Source organism: Podarcis muralis, chromosome 18 (assembly GCF_964188315.1).
Source record: "Podarcis muralis chromosome 18, rPodMur119.hap1.1, whole genome shotgun sequence".
Classification (NCBI taxonomy): domain Eukaryota; kingdom Metazoa; phylum Chordata; class Lepidosauria; order Squamata; family Lacertidae; genus Podarcis; species Podarcis muralis.
The window spans coordinates 12,518,391-12,540,587 of NC_135672.1; the positions used below are offsets into that span (position 1 = coordinate 12,518,391).

General features: G+C 48.9%; 1 protein-coding gene across 13 annotated transcripts in view; it reads left to right on the plus strand.

Annotated features, from left to right (window-relative positions):
• Nucleotides 1–22,197, plus strand: part of TCF3 (transcription factor 3) — an 86,947-nt gene that overhangs the window by 52,832 nt on the left and 11,918 nt on the right. For 8 of the 13 annotated variants that reach the window (XM_028713824.2, XM_028713821.2, XM_028713822.2 and 5 more), the window contains exons 6-17: nucleotides 35–93; nucleotides 1,721–1,850; nucleotides 5,511–5,560; nucleotides 9,021–9,123; nucleotides 9,970–10,109; nucleotides 11,270–11,396; nucleotides 14,721–14,779; nucleotides 15,445–15,523; nucleotides 16,617–16,690; nucleotides 17,830–18,024; nucleotides 19,576–19,705; nucleotides 21,162–21,309. In XM_028713824.2, the coding sequence (XP_028569657.2) occupies nucleotides 35–93; nucleotides 1,721–1,850; nucleotides 5,511–5,560; nucleotides 9,021–9,123; nucleotides 9,970–10,109; nucleotides 11,270–11,396; nucleotides 14,721–14,779; nucleotides 15,445–15,523; nucleotides 16,617–16,690; nucleotides 17,830–18,024; nucleotides 19,576–19,705; nucleotides 21,162–21,309 (1,294 nt within the window). Of the gene's footprint in view, nucleotides 1–34; nucleotides 94–1,720; nucleotides 1,851–5,510; nucleotides 5,561–9,020; nucleotides 9,124–9,969; nucleotides 10,110–11,269; nucleotides 11,397–14,720; nucleotides 14,780–15,444; nucleotides 15,524–16,616; nucleotides 16,691–17,829; nucleotides 18,025–19,575; nucleotides 19,706–21,161; nucleotides 21,325–22,197 lie in introns of all 13 variants that reach the window. The other 5 variants (XM_077921855.1, XM_028713816.2, XM_028713815.2 and 2 more) reach the window with 1 other exon arrangement.

Sequence of the window (22,197 nt, forward strand, 5' to 3'; positions counted from 1 at the left end):
CTTTTTTCTTCTTCCCACTTCTTCTTTTCTCTAGGGAAAGGCACAGAAAGAGGCGCCTACCCATTCGGAAGAGACATGCCAGCTCTGAACCAGGTGAGCAAAATTCCTTAACTTATCCATCATCTCCTTTTGCTGTTCGGGGTTTTGCCAGTACGGATCTTGGCAGGCGTTTGGTTTCCCAGAGCCCACCGGCAAATGGCACAAAAGCTCAGATATTTGCGGGTATTTGCAGGTAGACTGCTGCAGACCATGGAGGTTTCGTTCGGCTACGAGACCCTCCAGGGGTTTGCGGAGAAAACTCCCAACTCCAAGATGCTTTTGCACCTTCGTTTTTTTGCACCCGAGAAATCAGATTCCCTTGCTCCTTTTTAGATGCTTTCGTCGAGAAAGCAGCAGGTTGGGCTGGATGACCTCTGGAGGGCCCTTCCCGACTTCACAATCCTGTACACTCTCTCCCTCCAACCAAGACGCTGCCTAAAAAACCCACAGCGGTTTCCCCCGACGTTGCGTTTCCGAAACAGCTGCGTGGGGACCGGCTCCTCGGTGCAATTTAATTTTTAAAAGCGGAGGTGCATAAATGCCAGCGGCGGGTTTTAACGTTCTGCGTTTCTATGTGGGGTTTGGGGGGGGTTGTTTGCAGGGAGGAGGCGTGGGGAGGGGGAGCGAAGGTGGGGGGGCAGGATCCGAACGCAGCAGCAGCAGCAAAGCTGCCCCTCTAGCTCTGCACTGAGAGCGACTTTCCGCTTCTCCCCAAAGGCGTTAGTCCTCATGGTTTCTAAGGGAAGCAGAAACACACGGCTTTCTCTGAAGCCGAGCCGTGGGTTGCACAACGGCATATGCTGCCTGGCTGCTTCTCTCGCACCCACAACCAGGCCACAACTGGGCCCCCGAAGGACCAGGTGCGCAGCCTGGGAGTCATTCTGGACTCACAGCTGTCCATGGAGGTGCAGGTCAATTCTGTGTCCAGGGCAGCTCCATCTGGGACGCAGGATGAGACCCTCCCTGCCCGCAGACTGTCTGGCCAGAGTGGTGCATGCTCTGGTTATCTCCCGCTTGGACTACCACTATGCGCTCTACGTGGGGCTCCCTTTGAAGGTGACCCGGAAACCACAACTAATCCAGAATGTGGCAGCCAGACTGGGGACTAGGAGTGGAGACCACATAACACCGGTCCTGAAAGACCTACATTGGCTCCCAGGACGTCTCCGAGCACAATTCAAAGTGTTGGGGCTGACCTTGAAAGCCCTAAATGGCCCAGTAGACCTGAAGGAGCGTCTCCACCCCGGACACCGGGATCCATCTCCCAAGGGTCTTCTGGCGGTTCCCTCCCTGCGAGAAGTGAGGTTACAGGGAACCAGGCAGAGGGCCTTCTCGGTGGTGGCGCCCTCCCTGTGGAACGCCCTCCCAGCAGATGTCAAGGAAATAAACAACTATCTGACTTTTAGAAGACATCTGAAGGCAGCCCTGTTTAGGGAAGCTTTTAATGATTGATGTATTACTGTATTTTAATATTCTGTTGGAAGCCGCTCAGAGTGGCTGGGGAAGCCCAGCCAGATGGGCGGGGTATAAATAAATTATTATTATTATTATTATTATTATTATTATTATTATTATTATTATTATTATTATTATCATTATTATTATTATTATATTATCATCATTATTCTTCCCTCTTTTTCACGGACGCTGTTGTCTTCCTCTCTCTCTCTCGTACCTGCAGCCCGGCTTCCTGCCCGGCGAGATGGGGATTTCGAGCCCCAGCGCATTGTCGCCGACAGGGGTGAAGGGCAGCTCGCAATATTACCCGTACGCCAACAACCCTCGCCGGAGAGGGGCAGACAGCAGCATAGGTACGTGCACGGGCTGGCAGCATCTCTCCTTTCCCATCCTGCTTGGAGAGGCCAGGAATCAGACCTGTTCATTGGCCCATCTAGCTGAATATTGCCTGCACGGGCTGGCAGCATCTCTCCTTTCCCACCCTGCTTAGAGAGGCCGGGAATCAGACATTTACATTGGCCCATCTAGCTGAATATTGCCTGCACGGACTGACAGCAGCCCTCCTTTCCCACCCTGCTTAGAGAGGCCGGGAATCAGATCTGTTCATTGGCCCATCTAACTGAATATTGCCTGCACGGACTGGCAACATCTCTCCTTTCCCACCCTGCTTAGAGAGGCCAGGAATCAGACATTTACATTGGCCCTTGTAGCTGAATATTGCCTGCACGGGCTGGCGGCATCCCTCCTTTCCCACCCTGCTTAGAGATCCCGGCAATCAGACCTGTATACTGGCCCTTGCAGCTGAATATTGCCAGCACAGACTGGCAGAAGCTCTCCTTTCCCCACCCCCAGCTCTTCATTTATCCCCCCCCCCATTTATTACAGAGCAGAGCAGAGAGAGAGGTGCGTACAGGAAACGCTCTGCTCCGCTTCCAGACATCTGGCATTCATTGCGGGAAAGGAATCTCTGGAATGGAGGCTTGCTGGAGAACTCAGCCATGTGCAAAAAAAAAAAGCAAGCTTCATTCCCCCCCCCCCCCCTTTTAAACTTTGCCTAAGTTATTTTGCTTTATTTCGGGGCGGCAGTAGTCGAGGAAGCAGACAATACCCCACCCCCAAATAAACCAAGCCTTCAATAGCTGCCCTTTTCAGTGCGTTTTCTCGGCACAATGACGTCTAGAAACCTGCCGTCCCGGAAATAAAATCACAACCGAGATTCTCCAGAAGTTGGCAAGAGCAGGCATCTTGCACCGAGTCGAAACATCGTTTCATCCAGCTCTGGCTGGCAGCAGCCTTTGCTGTTTTCTGCCTGTGCCTCCCTCCCCAGCGAAGATGCGTTTTCTTCCAAAATGCCCAAAACCTAGCTTTTTCTACCTGTTCTCCCCTCCCCAGCAAAGACTCATTTTCTTGCAAAATGCCCCCAAACCTATCCTTTTTCTGCCTGTTCTTCCCTCCCCAGCAAAGACGCATTTTCTTGCAAAATTCCCTATTATCCTTTCTTCCTGCCTCCTCCCCCAGCAAAGAGGCATTTTCTTGCAAAACCATTTTTTTGTGTGTGCAAAAAAAAAAAAAAATAATAAAATCCCATGAACATTCCCTGTCTGGAAAGGGGCGTGGGGCCGCTCTGCCTGCGCAACACCACACGCTGCCCCCCCCCAACGGTCTCCCTCCTGCACAATTTCCTGCCCCTTTCCCTCCCCCCGTTTTTCGCTTTCATACCCCGCCTTGGAACTAATGAAATCCACCTGTTCTGGCCGTGAGCAGGTTCACTCCGTAAAATGCCTCTCTCTCCCCCCCCCAGCCCCCTCCGGCCTGCGGGGTCTTAGTGCCGAGCTTTTGGGGACCCGTCTCCCAAAGGAGGTTGTGCCACACCAAAAAAGAGGATATTTAAAACTTTCCTGGATTCCGGAGCCCCTATCCGGCCGCCGAGACCATATAACACCGGTCCTGAAAGACCTACATTGGCTCCCAGGACGTTTCCGAGCACAATTCAAAGTGTTGGTGCTGACCTTGAAATCCCTAAACGGCCCAGTATCCCTGAAGGAGCGTCTCCACCCCCATCGTTCTGCCCGGACACCTGGGTCCATCTCCTGAGGGCCTTCTGGCGGTTCCCTCACTGCGAGAAGCCAAGTTATAGGGAACCGGGCAGAAGGCCTTCTCGGTAGTGGCACCCACCCTGTGGAATGCCCTCCCACCAGATGTCAAAGAGAAAAAGAACTACCAAACTTTTAGAAGACATCTGAAGGCAGCCCTGTTTAGGGAAGCTTTTAATGTTTAATAGACTATTGTATTTTAATAGTCTGTTGGAAGCTGCCCAGAGTGGCTGGGGAAACCCAGCCAGATGGGCGGGCTATAAATTATTCTTATTCTTATTATTTATTACTATTACTATCCACCCAAGAGGCTGCCGTGTCTCTGTGTGACTCCCTGTTCCAAATTCCTGGGGCTGAGTGGGGGTTTCGTATTTTGGCATTCGAGGTTTGGCAGAAGGGATAACCGTTGGAAATTCAAGCTGTGGGGATACAGTGGTACCTTGGTTCTCAAACTTAATCCGTTCCGGAAGTCCGTCCCAAAACCAAAGCGTTCCAAAACCGAGGTGCGCTGCTTTCCCATAGAAAGTCATGCAAAACGGATTAATCCGCCCCAGACTTTTAAAAACAACCCCTAAAACAGCCATTGAACATGAATTTTGCTATCTAACGAGACCATTGATCCATAAAACGAAAGCAAGAATCAATGTACTGTCTTATAAAATAAATAAAGCAGTATTGTAGATGATAAAGATAAAAATTATTATTTTTTCTTGCCTGCACTGATGATGGTCATGGTTTGGATGGGGGGCTTTTATCCATTTCCACAGTCACACAATCAATCAATCAATCAATCAGTAGCTGAACTGGGTTCCGCACAGTCACAAAAACAAATGAACCGAAAAAAACAAATTTGCAAAATAAAGAGCAAAAGCGGCAGACTTAATCCATTCCGGAAGTCCGTTCGACCTCTGAAATGTTCAGAAACCGAGGCGGGGCTTCTGATTGGCGCAGGCGCCCCGGAAACAATAGCCGACAGCCGCGTCAGACGTCCGGCTACCAAAAAACATTCGACAACCAGAACACTCACTTGTGGGTTTTCGGCATTTGGGAACCAAGGTACCACTGTACACAGGTAGCAATATGCAGTTTAGGGGGGGGGTTCTCATTGGGACATCTAGTTGCGCCCCCCCCCCCGTGAGAACAAGATTTGGAGTCTCTTTTATGCAGTTTACGGGTCTTGAGTTCGAGAGCGAAACCCTTGAGATTACAGCACCGAAACCAGGAATACTAAAAATACCCCCAGCCCGTCCCGAAATAGCGAGCCGTGTGGTCATAACCGGAAGAGCGAAACGTCTCGGGGGACCTTTTTGGAAACGGATCGTGGCCTCTGGGCTCGCGCCCGTAATAAATCCGTCGGACTTTGGCTCAGAGACTTATTTTTTCCCACTGAATTTATACACCACCCGCGGGTCTCAAGGGCGGTTCGCAGAATGAAATCAGAATATGAATTATTATAATATTATAGATTATTTAGAGCAGCAACGTTCAGCCCCTTTAAAACCCCAACTGCATTTTGTAATCTTTTGAGATGTGCTTGTGAATCGCCCCAAGACCTTTGGGTTTGGGGTGCTCTATGAATTCATCACATAAATAAAATAACGTACTTTTCAGTGTTTTTTTACTCTAAAATAATGTTCAAAATCTAGGCTCGTCTTATACACGGATAGTATCTCCCCCCATTTTCTTAAACCAGAGTCCCTCCAAAATAGGGGTGTCTTAGGGACGTCTTATAGACTGAAAAATACGGAAATAAGAATGAATAAATCTGGGGTGCAACAGGTTGGGGGGGGGCTTCGGTTGGCAGAAGGCACCCCTGGCGCTATGAAATCTAATCTGCCACATTAGGAATGGCTATTTAATTATGTTTGCTAATGCTTCCCCGCTTTCCCCCCCCCCTTCCTCCTCGCACCCCAAATTCAGACGGACAGCCGAAAAAAGTCCGGAAGGTTCCTCCAGGACTTCCCTCTTCGGTAAGCCATTTTTCCGTTTTACTCTCTGGCAAAGGCGGCCGCAACTGGGGTGTGTTTTTCCCCTGTGTTGTCAAAGGGAGGGGCGCGCGAACGGCCTGGGCCTCCCATTGGCCGGGCTTCTGTGATGTCACCGAATGCCCGGCAGGTTGCAAACGTTGGGGATGCGGCGAGATCGGGAGGGAAGCCCTTGCGGCGGGCAGTGGGCAGGGCCGGCCGGAGACATTTGGGCACCTGGCAGGGAAAGGGGGTGCGGGAATTAAAGCTCTATATCGGGACCATGGTGGGAAACAGGGATCCCTTTATGAATCAAGGGATCCCAGACCCTGAGATCTATTTTAGATGCCTTTCTCCATGTGCCTCCCCCCGGAGAGGTCCGGATGGGGACAACTCGATAGCAGGGCCTTTTTTGTGGTGGCTCCCTTTTGCAAAATGCTCTCCCCAGGGAGATTCGCCTGGCCCCTCCATTTAGGGGCCAGGCGAAAACATTCATGTTCTACCAGGTCCCATTTGAAAAGTGTTTTATTTTTATTTGGGGTTAGTTTTTCGTTTTAATTCGACGGCGCGTTTTCTGTTTTTAACGTTGCAGTTTTATCTCGCAATCCACCCTGAGAGCTATAGGGCAGCATACATTATTATTTTTATTATTATTATTATTATTATTATTATTATTATTATTACGCCTCTGCGCCTGAGTTTTCTGTTTTATATTCCGCATATGGGGAAGGGGGTATATGTCCAGAATTTTGCATTTTTGGGGGTGTGTGCTTAATGAAACCCTCAAGCCCCACAACTGCCCCCCCAATCTTATCCCCCTCCCCCCCAAAAAGACGAAGGCAATAGTGGCCGAGAATTCTCCTTTCTCCGATTCGCAAACTGCATGGTTATTTCCCACCCCCACCCCCCAGGAAGGAATCATCCTTGCTTCAGTTTGCAGAATTTTTTGGGGGGGGGGACACATTGTCAATTGGGGTACCCCAAAAAAGACCGCAGAAGGCAAGCCTGTAGAGAATTCTTTTTTCCTCCGATTCGAAAACTGCATAGTTATTTTTCTTTTCCTGGGAAGGAATCTTCCTTGTTCAGTTTGCAGAATTATTATTTTTTTTTGGGGGGGGGGACACATTGTCAATTGGGGTACCCCAAAAAAGACCGCAGAAGGCACGCCTGCAAAGAATTCTCCTTTCCTCTGATTCGAAAACTGCATAGTTATTTTTTTTTTCCCGGGAAGGGGGGGAAGGAATCATCCTTGCTTCAGTTTGCAGAATTTTTTTTTTGGGGGGGGACACACATTGTCAATTGGGGTACCCCCCAAAAAAGACCACAGAAGGCAAGTCTGCAAAGAATTCTCCTTTCTCTGATTCGAAAACTGCATAGTTATTTTATTCTCCCCGCGAAGGAATCATCCTTGCTTCAGTTTGCAGAATTTTTTTTTCGGGGGGGGGGGGAAACGACGACACATTGCCATTGCATGCACAAACACACCCTCCTGTTTGCAGATTTCCCCTTATATTGGGGTTTTCTCCCTTTGCACCCCCCTGTTTTTGACGCTGCTCCTTTTCCCACTGCCTCCACCCTCTTTTTTATTTTATTTTGGGGGGCCTCCCCCCTCCTCCTCCTCGCCCCCCCCCCCATCCCCGCGCAGCTGCCTGCAAATCTGGCAGCCTGCCAAGCCCTGGCAGATGGCACGGAGCTATTATTCCTGCTCCGCTCCCCGGCTCCTGCTATGTAATCAAATTATAGGAAAATGCAATTTGCCCGGTTTCTTATTCTTTGCAGACGGCGACGGTTCCCCCCGCTCCGAACTCCCCTCTCTTTTTTTTCTCCCTCTTCACCCCACCACCACCCAAAAAAAACCCCTGCACCTCTCGCTCCAGTACACAGAACACGCTGCAGGGGAAAAAAATGTGGGGGGGGGGAAGAGATCGTATTTTTATTTTATTCCCTGCAAATCCGTCCCCCTCGAGTTGGGTGCTTTAAAAAAATAAATAAATGCAAGATTATATTATCATTTTTAAAAGGCTGCTTATCCTGGGTGCAAGATCCTTTTAAAAAAAACGTGATTGGAAATTGGAGGGGGGGGTGTATACGATTTTGGAATCATATTATTTTTATTATTTGTTCCTGGTTCCCTGCAAATCCGTCCACACCTCGAATTGGATGGGTTTTTTAAAAAAAAGAAGATATTTTTAAATTTAAGGCTGTTTAGCATGGGTGCACGATTCTCGCCATCGAAACTTGGAGGGGGGGGCGTGTACAATTTTGGAATCGTTTATTATTGCTATTTTTTCCTGGTTCCCTGCAATTCCGTCCCCCTTGAGTTGGGTGGGTTTTTTATAAAGCGATTTTTTAAAGGCTGTTTAGCATGGGTGCACGATTCTCGCCATCGAAACTTGGAGGGGGGGCGTGCACGGTTTTTGAATCGTTTATTATTATTATTTTTCCTTGGTTCCCTACAAATTCGCCCCCACCTCAAGTTGGGTGGCTTTTTAAAAAAAGAAGCATTTTTTTAAAATTTAAGGCTGTGCACGATTCTCGCCGTCGAAACTTGGGGGGGGCGTGTACGATTTTGGAATCGTTTGTTATTATTATTCAGTTTTGGGTCCCTGCAAATTCATGTTGGGTGGGGGTTTTTTTATTTTAAAAAATAGCATTTTTTAAAAAAGGCTGTTTAGCATGGGTGCAAGATTGTCGTCATCAAAACTTGGGGGGGGCGCGAACCGTTCTCCCCACTCTCCCCCCCCCCCCGTGATATATGCAAAGCGAGCGAAAGATCCACGTCATTTTAAAAGAGTCTGAGAATCTTCCCGGAGGCCCAAATTCTGCTCCTTTTGAAACTCGTGATGCCAGTTTTGGTTTTGTGGTTTTTTGGCGTCTCAGAATCGGTCATTTCTGAATACGCACCCCCCCCCAAAAAAATTAGTCCGCCCCCCCCCCCACAAAAACACCCTGGGTGCAATTTAAGAAGGAATGTGGAGCGCATAAAGGATCCATATTAGGGTGGCTCATAAAAAACTTTTTTTAAAAAATGCCTGCTCCAAAGGTCTTATCTTACTACACAAGGGATTATATATGAAATTTCATGCGTATCAGTTAATATCTTGACCCGGCTCCGCCGAACTGAAATTTCAGCCTTTACGACATAGGAGAACGACCAAGTAAACAGCTATTTATTATTATTATTATTATTATTATTATTAGATCTGCGAGCCTCCAATTATTAATAATTTTTAAATTGTTCTTGATGCCCTGCTCATTTTGGCTCTAGGGGAAAAGAAGGGGGGGACAGAATAATAATAATAATAATAATAATAACAGAATAAAACTTTGAAAACTCCTTGGCCCGGGAATCGTGGGTTCCTCCGGAGGTGGTCGGGATTCGCACTCGGCACGGACTCCGCAGATGCTGCCGGCTGGGGATTAAATGGGTGACGACTTTTCCCGTTTTTTTCCTCTCTTTTCACAGGTATATCCACCCAACTCAGGTGACGACTATAGCAGGGAACCGGCCAGCTACCCCCCATCCAAAGCCCCCAGCACTGTCTACCCTGGAGCCTTTTACATGCCAGGTACGACCCCCCCTGCCAGGTGGGTCTCCGGAGCATGGGGATTCGAGTCGGGGAGGGACCCTGACCCCAGGGGCCAGGAGGGGGAAGCATTTGTGGCCCTCGGGTTGTTACTGGGCGGCAACTCAAAGTGGCCCTCGGCCTCAAGACCTACTGGGCTCTGGGAGTCCCGACAGCATCTTGGGAGGGTCACTGATGGTTCCCAGATCTGCCCTAAATACAATTTTCCTTCTCTCTCTCTCTCTCTCTCTCTCTCTCTCTCTCTTTCTTTCCCTCCTCTCTGTCTATTTCTATTCCTTTCTTTCTTTCTTTCCCTCCTTCTCTCTCTCTCTCTCTCTCTCTCTCTCTCTCTCTCTCTTTCTGGACTCAGCTACACAGCTGCAAGTAAAACACTTTAAATGTGTTGCAAAGCGCAAAACACAAAAGCGACACTAGATGGCGAAAGCAACCTATGCCAAATTCAATGTAATTTTCAAAACTTTTTTTAAAAAAAAACCATTTTCACAGAGAACAAGAGCTACAAACATTTAATGAGGATTTCTTCCTCTCCTTCCTCTCTCTCTCTCTCTCTCTCTCTCTCTCTCTCTCTCTCTGTGTCTTTCTTTCTTTCTATCTATCTCTCTCTCTCTCTTTCTGGATTCAGCTACACAGCTGCAAGTAAAACGCTTTATAAACGTGTTGCAAAGCACAATACACAAATGCGACACTAGGGGGCAAGAGTGAGCTATGCCAAATTCAATGTATTTTTTTCAAAATTAGTGAAATGTATAAATTTGAAAAGCATAACTATTTAATTTTTTTTAATGGAGAGGAGAAAAGAAACCCTCTTTCTTTGTCCACGTCTCACAGATGGACTTCACAACTCGGCGGACTTGTGGAATTCCTCAACCTCCATCAGCCAGTCCAATTACGGGGCCATCCTGGGAGCGTCATCCTCTCCTCTCCCGCAATCCGGCAACTTCAGCAGTCTTCATCAGCACGAAAGGATGGTAATGGCACAGATTTGGGGGGGGGGGGGTATAGGGATGCGGGTGGCGCTGTGGGTTAAACCACAGAGCCTAGGACTTGCCAATCAGAAGGTTGGCGGTTCGAATCCCCGCAATGACGGGGTGAGCTCCTGTTGCTCGGTCCCTGCTCCTGCCCACCTAGCAGTTCGAAAGCACGTCAAAGTGCAAGTAGATAAATAGGTACCGCTCCGGCGGGAAGGTAAACGGCGTTTCCGTGCGCTGCTCTGGTTCGCCAGAAGCGGCTTAGTCCTGCTGGCCACATGACCCGGAAGCTGTACGCCGGCTCCCTCGGCCAGTAAAGCGAGATGAGCGCCGCAACCCCAGAGTCAGCCACGACTGGACCTAATGGTCAGGGGTCCCTTTACCTTTACTAATAATAATAATAATAATAATAACAATTTATTATTTTTACCCCACCCATCTGGCTGGGTTTCTGGGCGGCTCCCAACAGAATATTAAAAACGCGGTAAAACATCAAACATTAAAAACTTCCCTAAACAGGGCTGCCTTCAGATGTCTTCTAGAAGTCAGATAGTTCTTTAGCTCCTTGACATCTGGTGGGAGGGCGTTCCACAGGGCAGGCGCCACCACCAAGAAGACCCTCTGCCTGGTTCCCTGCAACCTCGCTTCTCGCAGGGAGGGAACCACCAGAAGTCCATACGCACAAAATTTCCCAGATATAAAGGTAAAGGTACCCCTGCCCGTACGGGCCAGTCGTGTCCGACTCTAGGGTTGTGCGCTCATCTCACTTAAGAGGCCGGGAGCCAGCGCTGTCCGCAGACACTTCCAGGTCACGTGGCCAGCGTGACAAGCTGCATCTGGCGAGCCAGCACAGCACACGGAATGCCGTTTACCTTCCCGCTGGAGTGGTTCCTATTTATCTACTTGCACCCGGGGGTGCTTTCGAACTGCTAGGTTGGCAGGCGCTGGGACCGAAAGACGGGAGCTCACCCCGTCATCATGGGGATTCGAACCGCCGACCTTTCGATCGGCAAGCCCTAGGCACTGAGGCTTTTACCCACAGCGCCACCCGCGTCCCAGATATAGCCCGATGAAAATGATTGAATGGCAGCTAAAATGTCCGGGAATCTTCTGGGGCAATTTTACTAAGAAAACCGGTTGACCCCTTTGTCCCCTTGCAGAACTACCCGATGCATTCAGGAGAAGTGAATGGCGGACTCCCTTCGGTCTCGGGCTTTTCCTCGGCCTCCAACCAGTACGGAGTCTCCAGCCATACGCCCCCCATCAGCGGGACGGAGAGCGTCATGGGTTCGTATCCAAACCCTTTCCTTTTTATTTTATTTTTCCTGTTGTTGCTGATAATTGAGGATTGCGTTCCAGAAATTTGCAGGCCAAAGTTGGAGGCGCTTGTGTTTTTCGTGTGGGATCTGTTGGAATCGTCCCTCAAGTCCAGGCAGGGGCAAGACATTCAATCTCGCGAGAGTCAAAGCGCGCCTATATTTTAGGATAGCTCGGTTATGCAGAGAGGGTGCCGGAGCGTCGAAATGGGAAGGTGGAAAATAGCCAAACCATGGGCAAAATTTCCTTATTGTGGCCAAGTTGTTCCGATGCTCAATATCATTTAGGCGCTGACAAATTAGTCTGTTAGCTTTACTAAAACCCAAAGTGAGTAGCTGTTGTGGTGATAAACCACAAGAGTGAAGTTTTTGATAGACCATTTTAGACCAGGCGCTTTTGGAATCTTAGATCGGGGGGATTTGAGTTTAGGCGAAGCCAAGAGTTCAGTGTCCTGCGCCAGATCCATATTTCTACTGAGCGGAGATTAGCCTCTAGGCGCAATGATGCGTTTGGGACACAGGGCGGGACAGAGAAAATTGGTTTTGGTTGGACCGCTTCCATAGATCCCTTCGATGCCTACCGTCGAATCGTAGCGTCAGGATAAGGGACTCTCAGGATATCATCTGGCACCATCCAACATAGCTGTCAACGTTTCCCTTTTTAAAAGCGGAATTCCCTTATTCTGAATAGGATTCCTCGCACGAAAGGGGGAAAGTTGACAGCTATGCCATCCAATCCGAAACCGGACCGGACCCTGCTTAGCGTTGCTAACGTGCGCCGGCAAATCTCACGATCAGAAAACCGAATTTCCCGGCTGCCCTGATGTCCGTGAGGAATCAGGGAGGGGGGCGGTTTATTTGCAAGGACCGGGGGGGGGGGTTCCCCGTAGGTTTGTGGTTTTTCCAAAAAAAGTTATTGGTTTTCCAAAAAAAATTAAACAAACAAACATACATACATCTTAACTGTACTTGATCCAATCTTAGCAATCTTAGCATTGTTAAGTGACCCCCCTGGCTGAATTTCAGTGTATATCACTGTAACGGTTTTCCAAAACCAATTTTCTCATAAAATTAACTTAATCACTTAACATCTTTCTTTGTTTCCATTTTGACTTTAAACATATTATTCTCTAACGTCGCATATTTAAATCCTAAGCCTATCTGGTATTTGCAAGTTTTTCCAATTAAGTTATCTTAGCATATTTGGATAAATAGTCTTTGAATTTCATCCGTTCCTTCTGGTACTCCTCCTCCTCCTTCTGGTAGCGGACTCTTCCGGTCAGGTCGGCTAGCTCCGAAAAGTCCATCATCTTCATCTGCCATTCCTCCACTGTTGGGACTCCTTGTGTTTTCCCGTTCTTGGCTAACAAAATTCTAGCTGCAGTTGTGGCACAGAAAAACAATCTAGCATCTTTTGGGGGCAATTATAAACCTAGGTTCCCCGCAGGTTTATTTCCCTTCCATCACCTGTCTCAGGTGCAAAAAAACCCCCCTCTTCCGGCCTTTTCCTTCTGCCGGCACTCTGCCCCCCCACCCCCACCCCTCCCATTCTCGTCCTTTTCTGCTGGATGTAGGTTAATCTCTTGGGGAGTGTCGGAAAGCCATTAGTGCTACGGAAATAGATGCGTTTGGGTCTAAGCCGCTGTCTAGGGGCCGTCCGGCGCTAATGCCTCCCCCCTTGTACGGCGGCTGCAAGCACGCAGCCTCCCTCTGCTTGGGAATTGGAAGCCGGTTGATTTTATATACCGTATTTTCCGCTCTGTAAGACGTACCCGACCATAAGAGGCACCTAGTTTTAGAGGAGGAGAACAAGGAAAATAATGTTCTCTCCCTCTCTGCTCAGCGCCTCTCCAGCAAAGCGGGAGGAGAAACGGAAGGTTTGTTTTATATACCGTATTTTCCGCTCTATAAGACGCACCCGACCATAAGACGCACCTAGTTTTAGAGGAGGAGAACAGGGAAAAAATATTCTCTCCCTCTCTGCTCAGCCTCTCCAGCAAAGCGGGAGGAGAAACGGAAGGTTTATTTTATATACCGTATTTTCCGCTCTATAAGACACACCTGACCATAAGACGCACCTAGTTTTAGAGGAGGAGAACAAGGGAAAAAATATTCTCTCCCTCTCTGCACAGCGCCTCTCCAGCGAAGCAAAGCTGGGAGAGCAAGAGGGATCATTGCACACCGATCCCTCTTGCTGTTCTGGCTTCTGGGATAGCGGCGCAGCCTGCATTCGCTCCATAAGACGCACACACACATTTCCCCTTACTTTATAGGAGGGGCAAAGTGTGTCTTATAAAACAAAAAATACGGTATATATATAATATGATTTGTGCTTTCAGCACGCCTGTCTTTGCCACAGGGTAACCGGACGGCGTCTTTGCAGGGAGAGCGATGCATTTTTTTTCATTTTTGCACCCGGGACGGTGGAGGGTGCTCGCTTCTGAGCGTGCAAATTCCACACACATACACAGACCCAGAAATAAAGAAGCAATCGTGGAGCAAAATGCAGACCCGTTGCACAAGTTGAGGAGGAGGGGATTACTTGGACGGGGCGGGAAGGGGCGTCGTGGTCGGAGCAAGGCTCCGAAAGGCCAGGGGCTCTGTTGTGAGAAAACACACACACACACACACGGGTGAAGGGGCTTGAAACGCAGGACGTGCTAATCTCCCTCACCCTGCAATGAACCTGTTGCAAAACCCCGCTTGCAAAACCCCAGTGGCTATTAATCTCTCTTCTCTTCTCTTCCCTCGGCTTTTATTTTTGCATTTTCGGTTACGAACCTTCGTTTCTCTCCCTATTCTATTCCATTAGCTCGACAACCGGTGCAACAGCCTAATAACGATGGCGATTATCAATTGTGACCGTGAAACGACTCTAGTTATTTCTTGTCACGAGAAGGCCTGTTTTCCCTTGACGTCCAAAGTTTCCATTTGGTTTTGCCACAATGTTTACCTCCCTTTTTAGCCTTTGGGTAACGGGTGTTCCTAAATCCAGTTCTCTTTAAAAAATGTTAGGGGGGTACTCTCGTTTTGGCTCAAGAAAACCACCATTTTATAGTTCAAATCGGGGGAAATAAAGACAGTAAATGGACAAAAGTACAGAGATTCACAAAACGATTAGGGGTATTCCCCCAGAAAAAAAAAACACCGAATAAATCTATCCCTGCTGGAGTATTTAAAATGAATCGGGCCTGATCAAAGCAGCTGCCTTGGCTCCACATTTCCACGGGCAATTCTCCTTTCGCGTGCGCCAGTTTTCCTCCTCCCTCACCCTCCTCCTTTCCTCTTGTGCCAGGTAACCGAGGAACCACTGCTGGAAGTTCAGGAGATGCGCTTGGGAAAGCATTGGCTTCGGTAAGTGCTACTTTCCCAAAAAATTTAAGAGAAGCTTTGCCTTTTGGGGGAATAAAAGGGCCCACCCCGTATTCTTTGCCTGGATCCCGGAAAGAAGACAAAACCTTTTCGTTGTTGCTTTTTTTCTCTCCTTTTTTTTTGGAAAAGTTTTTATTGTTAAAATAATTCGGCATTAATGCACATATATTGCAAATATACAAGCATACAAACACACATTTCATACAATCCTTAAAAAGGTTCAAACATACCTACACTCAATCCCACAGATAATTCCTTTTTCCATCACCATCCACCACCCCACCCTTGTGTTAGACTTCCAATCTACTCAATTGCAATTTCTTTCCACTTCTATTACCTTCTTTCACGCACCTTTAACCTAATTTCACGCTTCTTTTTCTATTGCACATTGTTATCCATCTTATTCAGTATTCCGGTATTTAAAACGGAACTTGTTTATTCTAACAGGACTTCTGATTTTTCAATATGGTTTTGCAAGTGTCCTTTAAACACCTTCCAGTCCCTGTCCATCTTCGCTTTCGAGATCCTTCCAATTTCTCCCCATTGTTTTGGATATATTATAGCTGCATAAAACAGATTGTTTTGGATATATTGTAGTACTCCCAATACTGGAGTGTTCTTGTTGACTTTGTTCCCCCCTTTTTCAGATCTACTCCCCAGATCACTCTAGCAATAATTTCTCTTCGAACCCATCCACACCGGTGGGGTCCCCTCAGGGAATAACAGGTGAGCTTTTTGCATTTATTTATTTTTTGCAGGGGGGGGCGGGTTTATGTAGCAACCCTAGAATAGGTCCTGGAGTGCCCACCTAGAGCACGAGATTAGGACCAACCCCCTAAAGAAACAGGCTTTTTAAAAAGAAAAAGGCTATTCCAGTGGTCCCTTGCTCCTCAAACTTAATGCGTTCCGGAGGTCCGTTCCAAAACCAAAGCGTTCCAAAACCAAGGCGTGCTTTCCCATAGAAAGCAATGCAAAACGGATTGATCTGTTCCAGGTTTTTAGAAACAACCCTTAAAGCTGCAACTGAACATGGATTTTACTATCTGACGAGACCGTCGATCCATAAAATAAGGCAATAAACAGTGTACAGTGGTACCTCGGGTTAAGTACTTAATTCGTTCCGGAGGTCCATTCTTAACCTGAAACTGTTCTTAACCTGAAGCACCACTTTAGCTAATGGGGCCTCCCGCTGCTGCCGTGCCGCTGGAGCACGATTTCTGTTCTCATCCTGAAGCAAATTTCTTAACCTGAAGCACTACTTCTGGGTTAGCGAAGTCTGTAACCTGAAGCGTCTGTAACCCGAAGCATATGTAAGCTGAGGTACCACTGTACTGCAGTCATGCAAAACAGAAACGCAAAATAAATAGCAAAAACAGCAGATCGCACTCAAATCGGAAGCGTAACACTCAAAACGGAGCATGTTCAGCTTCTGAAAAAAAGTTCGCAAACCAGAACACTTCCTCCTTGGTTTGCAGAGTTTGGGTTCCACGTTTGGGTACCAAGGCGTTTGAGAACCAAGGCACCGCTGTAATTGCTTTTTAGAAGGCGGACTTTGCTCAGGCAAAACGTTCAGACCTGTTGGGTGTTGGCGTTTATTTTAATCTCCCATTAAATTGAATTACCTTTGCACGGTTTTACACTGCGGCTTTTGATTATTATTTTCACCGACAACGTCGTGGCTTGGCTCTCTTTGAAAGCAGCCTCGGGGTTGCTTTTTAAAGTTTGTAAGTGTTTTACGAAAGAAAGAAATCTTGCCAGCATCCTCTGTGTTTTGTCCTGGGCACCTGGCACCAACTTTCTTATTTTCCTTCTCCCCTAGGTTCTTCGCAGTGGCCCCGGGCTGGCGGACAGGGTGCCTTATCCCCAAGCTACGAAGGGACACTTCATACTTTGGTAAGCATCCTTCCCGTTCCCCTCCGCTTCCGGAAAAGGGAGCTCGTGATGTGATTCATAGACTCCTAGAATCGTAAAGTTGGGTCATCCGGCCTAAACCCACTCTGATGCGGGAATAATAATAATTTATTATTTATACCCTGCCCATCTGGGTGGGTGGGTGTGGAGGACTCCCTGGTCCTGAATGGGGTCACTGTGCCCCTGAAGGACCAGGTGCGCAGCCTGGGAGTCATTCTGGACTCACCGCTGTCCATGGAGGCGCAGGTCAGTTCTGTGTCCAGGGCAGCTCCATCTGGTACGCAGGATGAGACCCTCCCTGCCCGCTGACTGTCTGGCCAGAGTGGTGCATGCTCTGGTTATCTCCCGCTTGGACTACTGCCATGCGCTCTACGTGGGGCTACCTTGGAAGGTGACCCAGAAACTGCAATTAATCCAGATTGTGGCAGCTGGACTGGGGACTGGGGACTGGGAGCGGCTGCTGAGACCATATAACACCAGTCCTGAAAGACCTACATTGGCTCCCGGGACGTTTCTGAGCACAATTCAAAGTGTTGGTGCTGACCTTGAAAGCCCTAAACGGCCTCAGTCCAGTATCCCTGAAGGAGCGTCTCCACCCCCATCGTTCTGCCCGGACACCGGGTCCATCTCCCAAAGGCCTTCTGGCGGTTCCCTCCCTGCAAGAAATAAGGTTACAGGGAACCAGGCAGAGGGCCTTCTCGGTGGTGGCGCCCTCCCTGTGGCTCCCTTCAGATGTCAAGGAAATAGACAACTATCTGGCTTTTAGAAGATATCTGAAGGCAGCCCTGTTTAGGGAAGCTTTTAATGTTTAATAGATTATTGTATTTTAATATTCTGTTGGAAGCCACCCAGAGTGGCTGTGGAAACCCAGCCAGATGGGCAGGGTATGAATAAATTATTATTATTATTATTATTATTATTATTATTATTATTATTATTAACCCCCTGCAATGCAGCAATCTCCGCTGACAGATGGGCACCCACCCTCTGCTTAAAAACCTCCACCACGCTGAGTGGGAATCTCCTTCCTCGTCCCTTGGAGTCATGGGTTCGAGTCCTACCCTCCGGAGCAAGGAGCAAACCAGCTTGGCTGATACCCTTTCTCGTTTCTCTCCCCCAAGCAAAACAAGATGGAAGACCACTTGGACGAAGCCATCCACGTCCTCCGGAACCACGCGGTGGGGCAGAGCAACCACAGGGATATCCACGACTTGCTGGCGTCGGCGGCGTCGGCTCACGGCACCACGGTGGGCAGTCTCAGCCAATCCTTCCCTCCCGCCTCTGTCTTGCCAATCGCCAATCGGCACTCGAACCTGGTAAGGGGCGAGGCGAGGCTGCCAGCCCATCCTTTTGCAGTGTCGAATTTTTGATATATGATAATATTTTATTCTCTCTTTTCCCCCTGTAATGAAAGTTAGGTTGCTCAAACCGTTACACAGTGGTCCCTTGGTTCTCAAACTTAACCCGTTCCAAAACCAAAGCGTTCCAAAACCAAGGCAGCGCTTTCCCACAGAAAGTCATGCAATCCGGATTGTACCGTTCCAGACTTTTAAAAACAACCCCTAAAACAGCAACTGAATATGGATTCCGTTCCAAAACCAAAGCGTTCCAAAACCGAGGCAGCGCTTTCCCATAGAAAGTCATGCAAGACGGATTAATCCGTTCCAGACTTTTAAAAACAACCCCTAAAACAGCAATTGAACATGGATTTTGCTATCTAACAAGACCATGGATCCATAAAATGAAAGCTATAATCAGTGTGCTGTGCTATAAAATAAATAAGACAGTATTGTAGATGATAAAAATTAAAATTACACTTTTTTTCCTTTACCTGCACTGATGACAGTCATTGTTTGGATGGGGGGCTTTTATCCATTTCCGCAGGAACACAATCACTCAGTTGGTAGCTGGACTGGGTTCCATACAGGCACAAAAACAAATGAACCGAAAAAGCCTCAAAAAATAAAGAGCAAAAACAAAAGCGCCAAACTTAATCTGTTCCAAAAGTCCGTTTGACTTCCGAAAGGTTCGGAAACCGAGGCGCGGCTTCTGATTGGCGCAGGCGCCCCAGAAACAGCCGTGTGGGACGTTCGGCTTCTGTAAAACGTTCGAAAACCGGAACACTCACATCTGGGTTTTTGGCGCTTGAGAACCAAGGTCCCACTGTCACGAAATGTGTAAACTTGAGAAGTATAAATTTGTTGTTTAGTTGTTTAGTCGTGTCCGCCTCTTCGTGACCCCCTGGACCAGAGCACGCCAGGCCCTCCTGTCTTCCACTGCCTCCCCCAGTTTGGTCAAACTCATGTTGGCCGCTTCGAGAACACTGTCCCACCATCTCGTCCTCCGTCGTCCCCTTCTCCTTGTGCCCTCCATCTTTCCCAACATCAGGGTCTTTTCCAGGGAGTCTTCTCTTCTCATGAGGTGGCCAAAGTCTTGGAGCCTCAGCTTCAGGATCTGTCCTTCCAGTGAGCACTCAGGGCTGATTTCCTTCACAATGGAGAGGTTGGATCTTCTTGCAGTCCATGGGACTCTCCAGAGTCTCTTCCAGCACCAGAATTCAAAAGCATCCATTATTGGGCCATCAGCCTTCTTGATGGTCCAGCTCTCACTTCCATACATCACTACTGGGAAAACCAGAGCTTGAACTATACGGACCTTTGTTGGCAAGGTGATGTCTCTGCTTTTTAAGATGCTGTCTAGGTTTGTCACTGCTTTTCTCCCAAGAAGCAGGCGTCTTTTAATTTCGTGAGTGCTGTCACCAGCTCCAGTGATCATGGAGCCCAAGAAAGTAAAATCTCTCACTCAGCTTCATATAAATAAAAACTATTTAAAAAAAATAACGCGTGGCTCTCCCTTTGCTTTTTCAGGTGGCGGGGGGCCATTCGGAAGACGGCCTTCCCAGCAACCCCAGTCTCCTTCACAATCACGGCCCTCTCCCAGCCCAGCCCAGCTCGCTCCCGGACCTCAGCAGAGGCCAGTCTTCTGATGCCTTCAGCGGTAAGGTTGAGTGGCGGGTTTCGCCACGCCGTCCTCTTTCCTCCCCATGGGGCTCAAACGTCCTGGCGTTCTTGCCGGGGCAACGGAGGAGCATCTATCTGAACCTCCTTGAATTGCAGGGATTGCAGCTAAATCGGCGTTCTGGTCCAGGAGGACCGTTAGGGCGGGCGATATATATAACATTGGCCGAAATTCACCCGGCGCGTTTTGCACACCGGGTGAAGATGCCCAGGTGGCGCTGTAGGTTAAACCACAGAGCCTAGGACTTGCCGATCAGAAGGTTGGCGGTTCGAAGGTTGGGGAACCATGGGGCAGGGTCCAGGATGCTCAGATTTCTGAGACCTCCCCTTTCATGATGTAACCGTGATGTAGTTTGGGGGGTGTAACATGGGGATTGGAAGGGACGCAGGTGGCGCTGTGGGTTAAACCACTGAGCCTCTTGGGCTTGCCGATCAGAAGGTCGGCGGTTCGAATCCCCGCCACGGGATGAGCTCCCATTGCTCGGTCCCTGCTCCTGCCCACCTAGCAGTTTGAAAGCATGTCAAAGTGAAAGTAGATAAATAGGTACCTCTCCGGCGGGAAGGTAAACGGAGTTTCCGCGCGCTGCTCTGGTTCGCCAGAAGTGGCTTAGTCCTGCTGGCCACACGACCCGGAAGCTGTACGCCGGCTCCCTCGGCCAGTAAAGCGAGATGAGCGTCGCAACCCCAGAGTCGGCCACGACTGGACCTAATGGTCAGGGGTCCCTTTACCTTTACCTTTTAAGCTCCTGAAGGTCATGGGGCCCTTTATATGTCCAGCTGCCCTTTGTCCACAACAAATTGCCACTGTTTTTTGTGTTTAATATATTCTGTATGGCCATTGATGGGCCTAATGGGTATCTCAAGCCATATATAGAAAGAAGCAAACCTGTGATATTTTAGGGAGCAGGCTAGCAGGCGGAGGCCATGACTTACCTCCTAGGAGCCCACACAACACAAAACACTGTTGCTGGATGTAGGTTTTATTTTATTTGTTTTTTATCTTGTATTTTGGAAATGTACATCCAGTGGTTTTGAATTTTTTGGGGGCCCCAAGAGAGCGGGGCTGTAGCTTGTTTAGCTTATACGTAAATCCAGCACTAAGGGACGCGGGTGGCATTGTGGGTTAAACCACAGAGCCTAGGACTTGCTGATCAGAAGGTTGGCGGTTCAAATCCCCGCGATGACGGGGTGAGCTCCCGTTGCTCGGTCCCTGCTCCCGCCAACCTAGCAGTTCGAAAGCAGTCAAAGTGCAAGTAGATAAATCCCTGTTAACCCCTGAAATAAAAGTTTCAGGTTTGGAGGGAGAAATTTCGTTTTTGGTTTTTAAAAAGAAAGGCAAATTTCTAGCTCTTGCGCTGCAGCAGATGCGCCGAGAACTCGAAGGCTCTGGTCCCCTGCCTTGTCTCTCACTTTTGCCCGTCTGACTCCCTCTCCAGGCTTGACGGGGGGCCTGGGCCGGGCCAGCGTCTCATCCGGCACCAGCGAGATCAAGCGGGAGGACAAGGAAGACGACGAGAACACGTCGGTGGCCGACAACTCGGAGGAGGAGAAGAAGGAGCTGAAGGCGTCGCGAAACCGAACAAGGTGCTCGTTGAACAGGTCTCAGCCCTTTCTCTGTTCCCTTTCCGGGGGGGGCGGTGCAGGGAGACCCCCAGGATCCTAGGTCTTTGGGGCAGCCCCTTGACGGACGGGAGGTCGGAGGGGGGGGGGACGGATGACGACTTGGTGAGCAGGGATGGAAAAGCGAGGAAACCGGCTCGCTTCCAACACCCCAGGAGAGACTTGCTTTTTTGGGAAAAGGGGAAGAGCAACGTCGCCCTCCGAGCTTTCTGGGGGTGATGGCGTTTTGCAGCCCTGCTGACGAACCTATAGATGTTTGCATGGACGTCATGTGTGTGTTCAAAATTTATTTATTGCCTGTGTCCGTGTTTCGTATTTTGCTCCCTGCTCACGGGCGGTTTGGGTAGGGTGGCAAAAGGCGCTGCATTTGCCCTCGCAGCCGCGAGCTCGGTGGTTTCCAAACTGTGTCCCCGGAGTAACTGCCCCGTCTCCTGTCCCGGGGGGAATTCTAGGGTGGATGGAAGAGCTATAGCTGTCAACGTTTCCCTTTTTTTAAGGGAAATCCCCTTATTCAGAATAGGATTCCTCGCAAGAAAAGGGGAAAGTGGACAGCTGTTGGAAGAGCCTTTCCGCAGCACTGGTGGGAATCAGATTTCCCGGACGCTTCACCCAAAGCAAACACCCCCCTCTTCCAAGTATCTCCCGGGGGCTTTTTGGGGGTGGGCGCGCACCATAAATAAGCTTTGTTGTACTAGCCAGAGGCCATGGCAAAACCATACAAACCCTACCAGAAAAAAATACGGTATTTTTCGCTCTATAAGACGCACCACAAGACGCACCTAGTTTTTGGAGGAGGAAAACAAGAAAAAAAATATTCTGAATCCCAGAAACCAGAACGGCAAGAGGGATCGC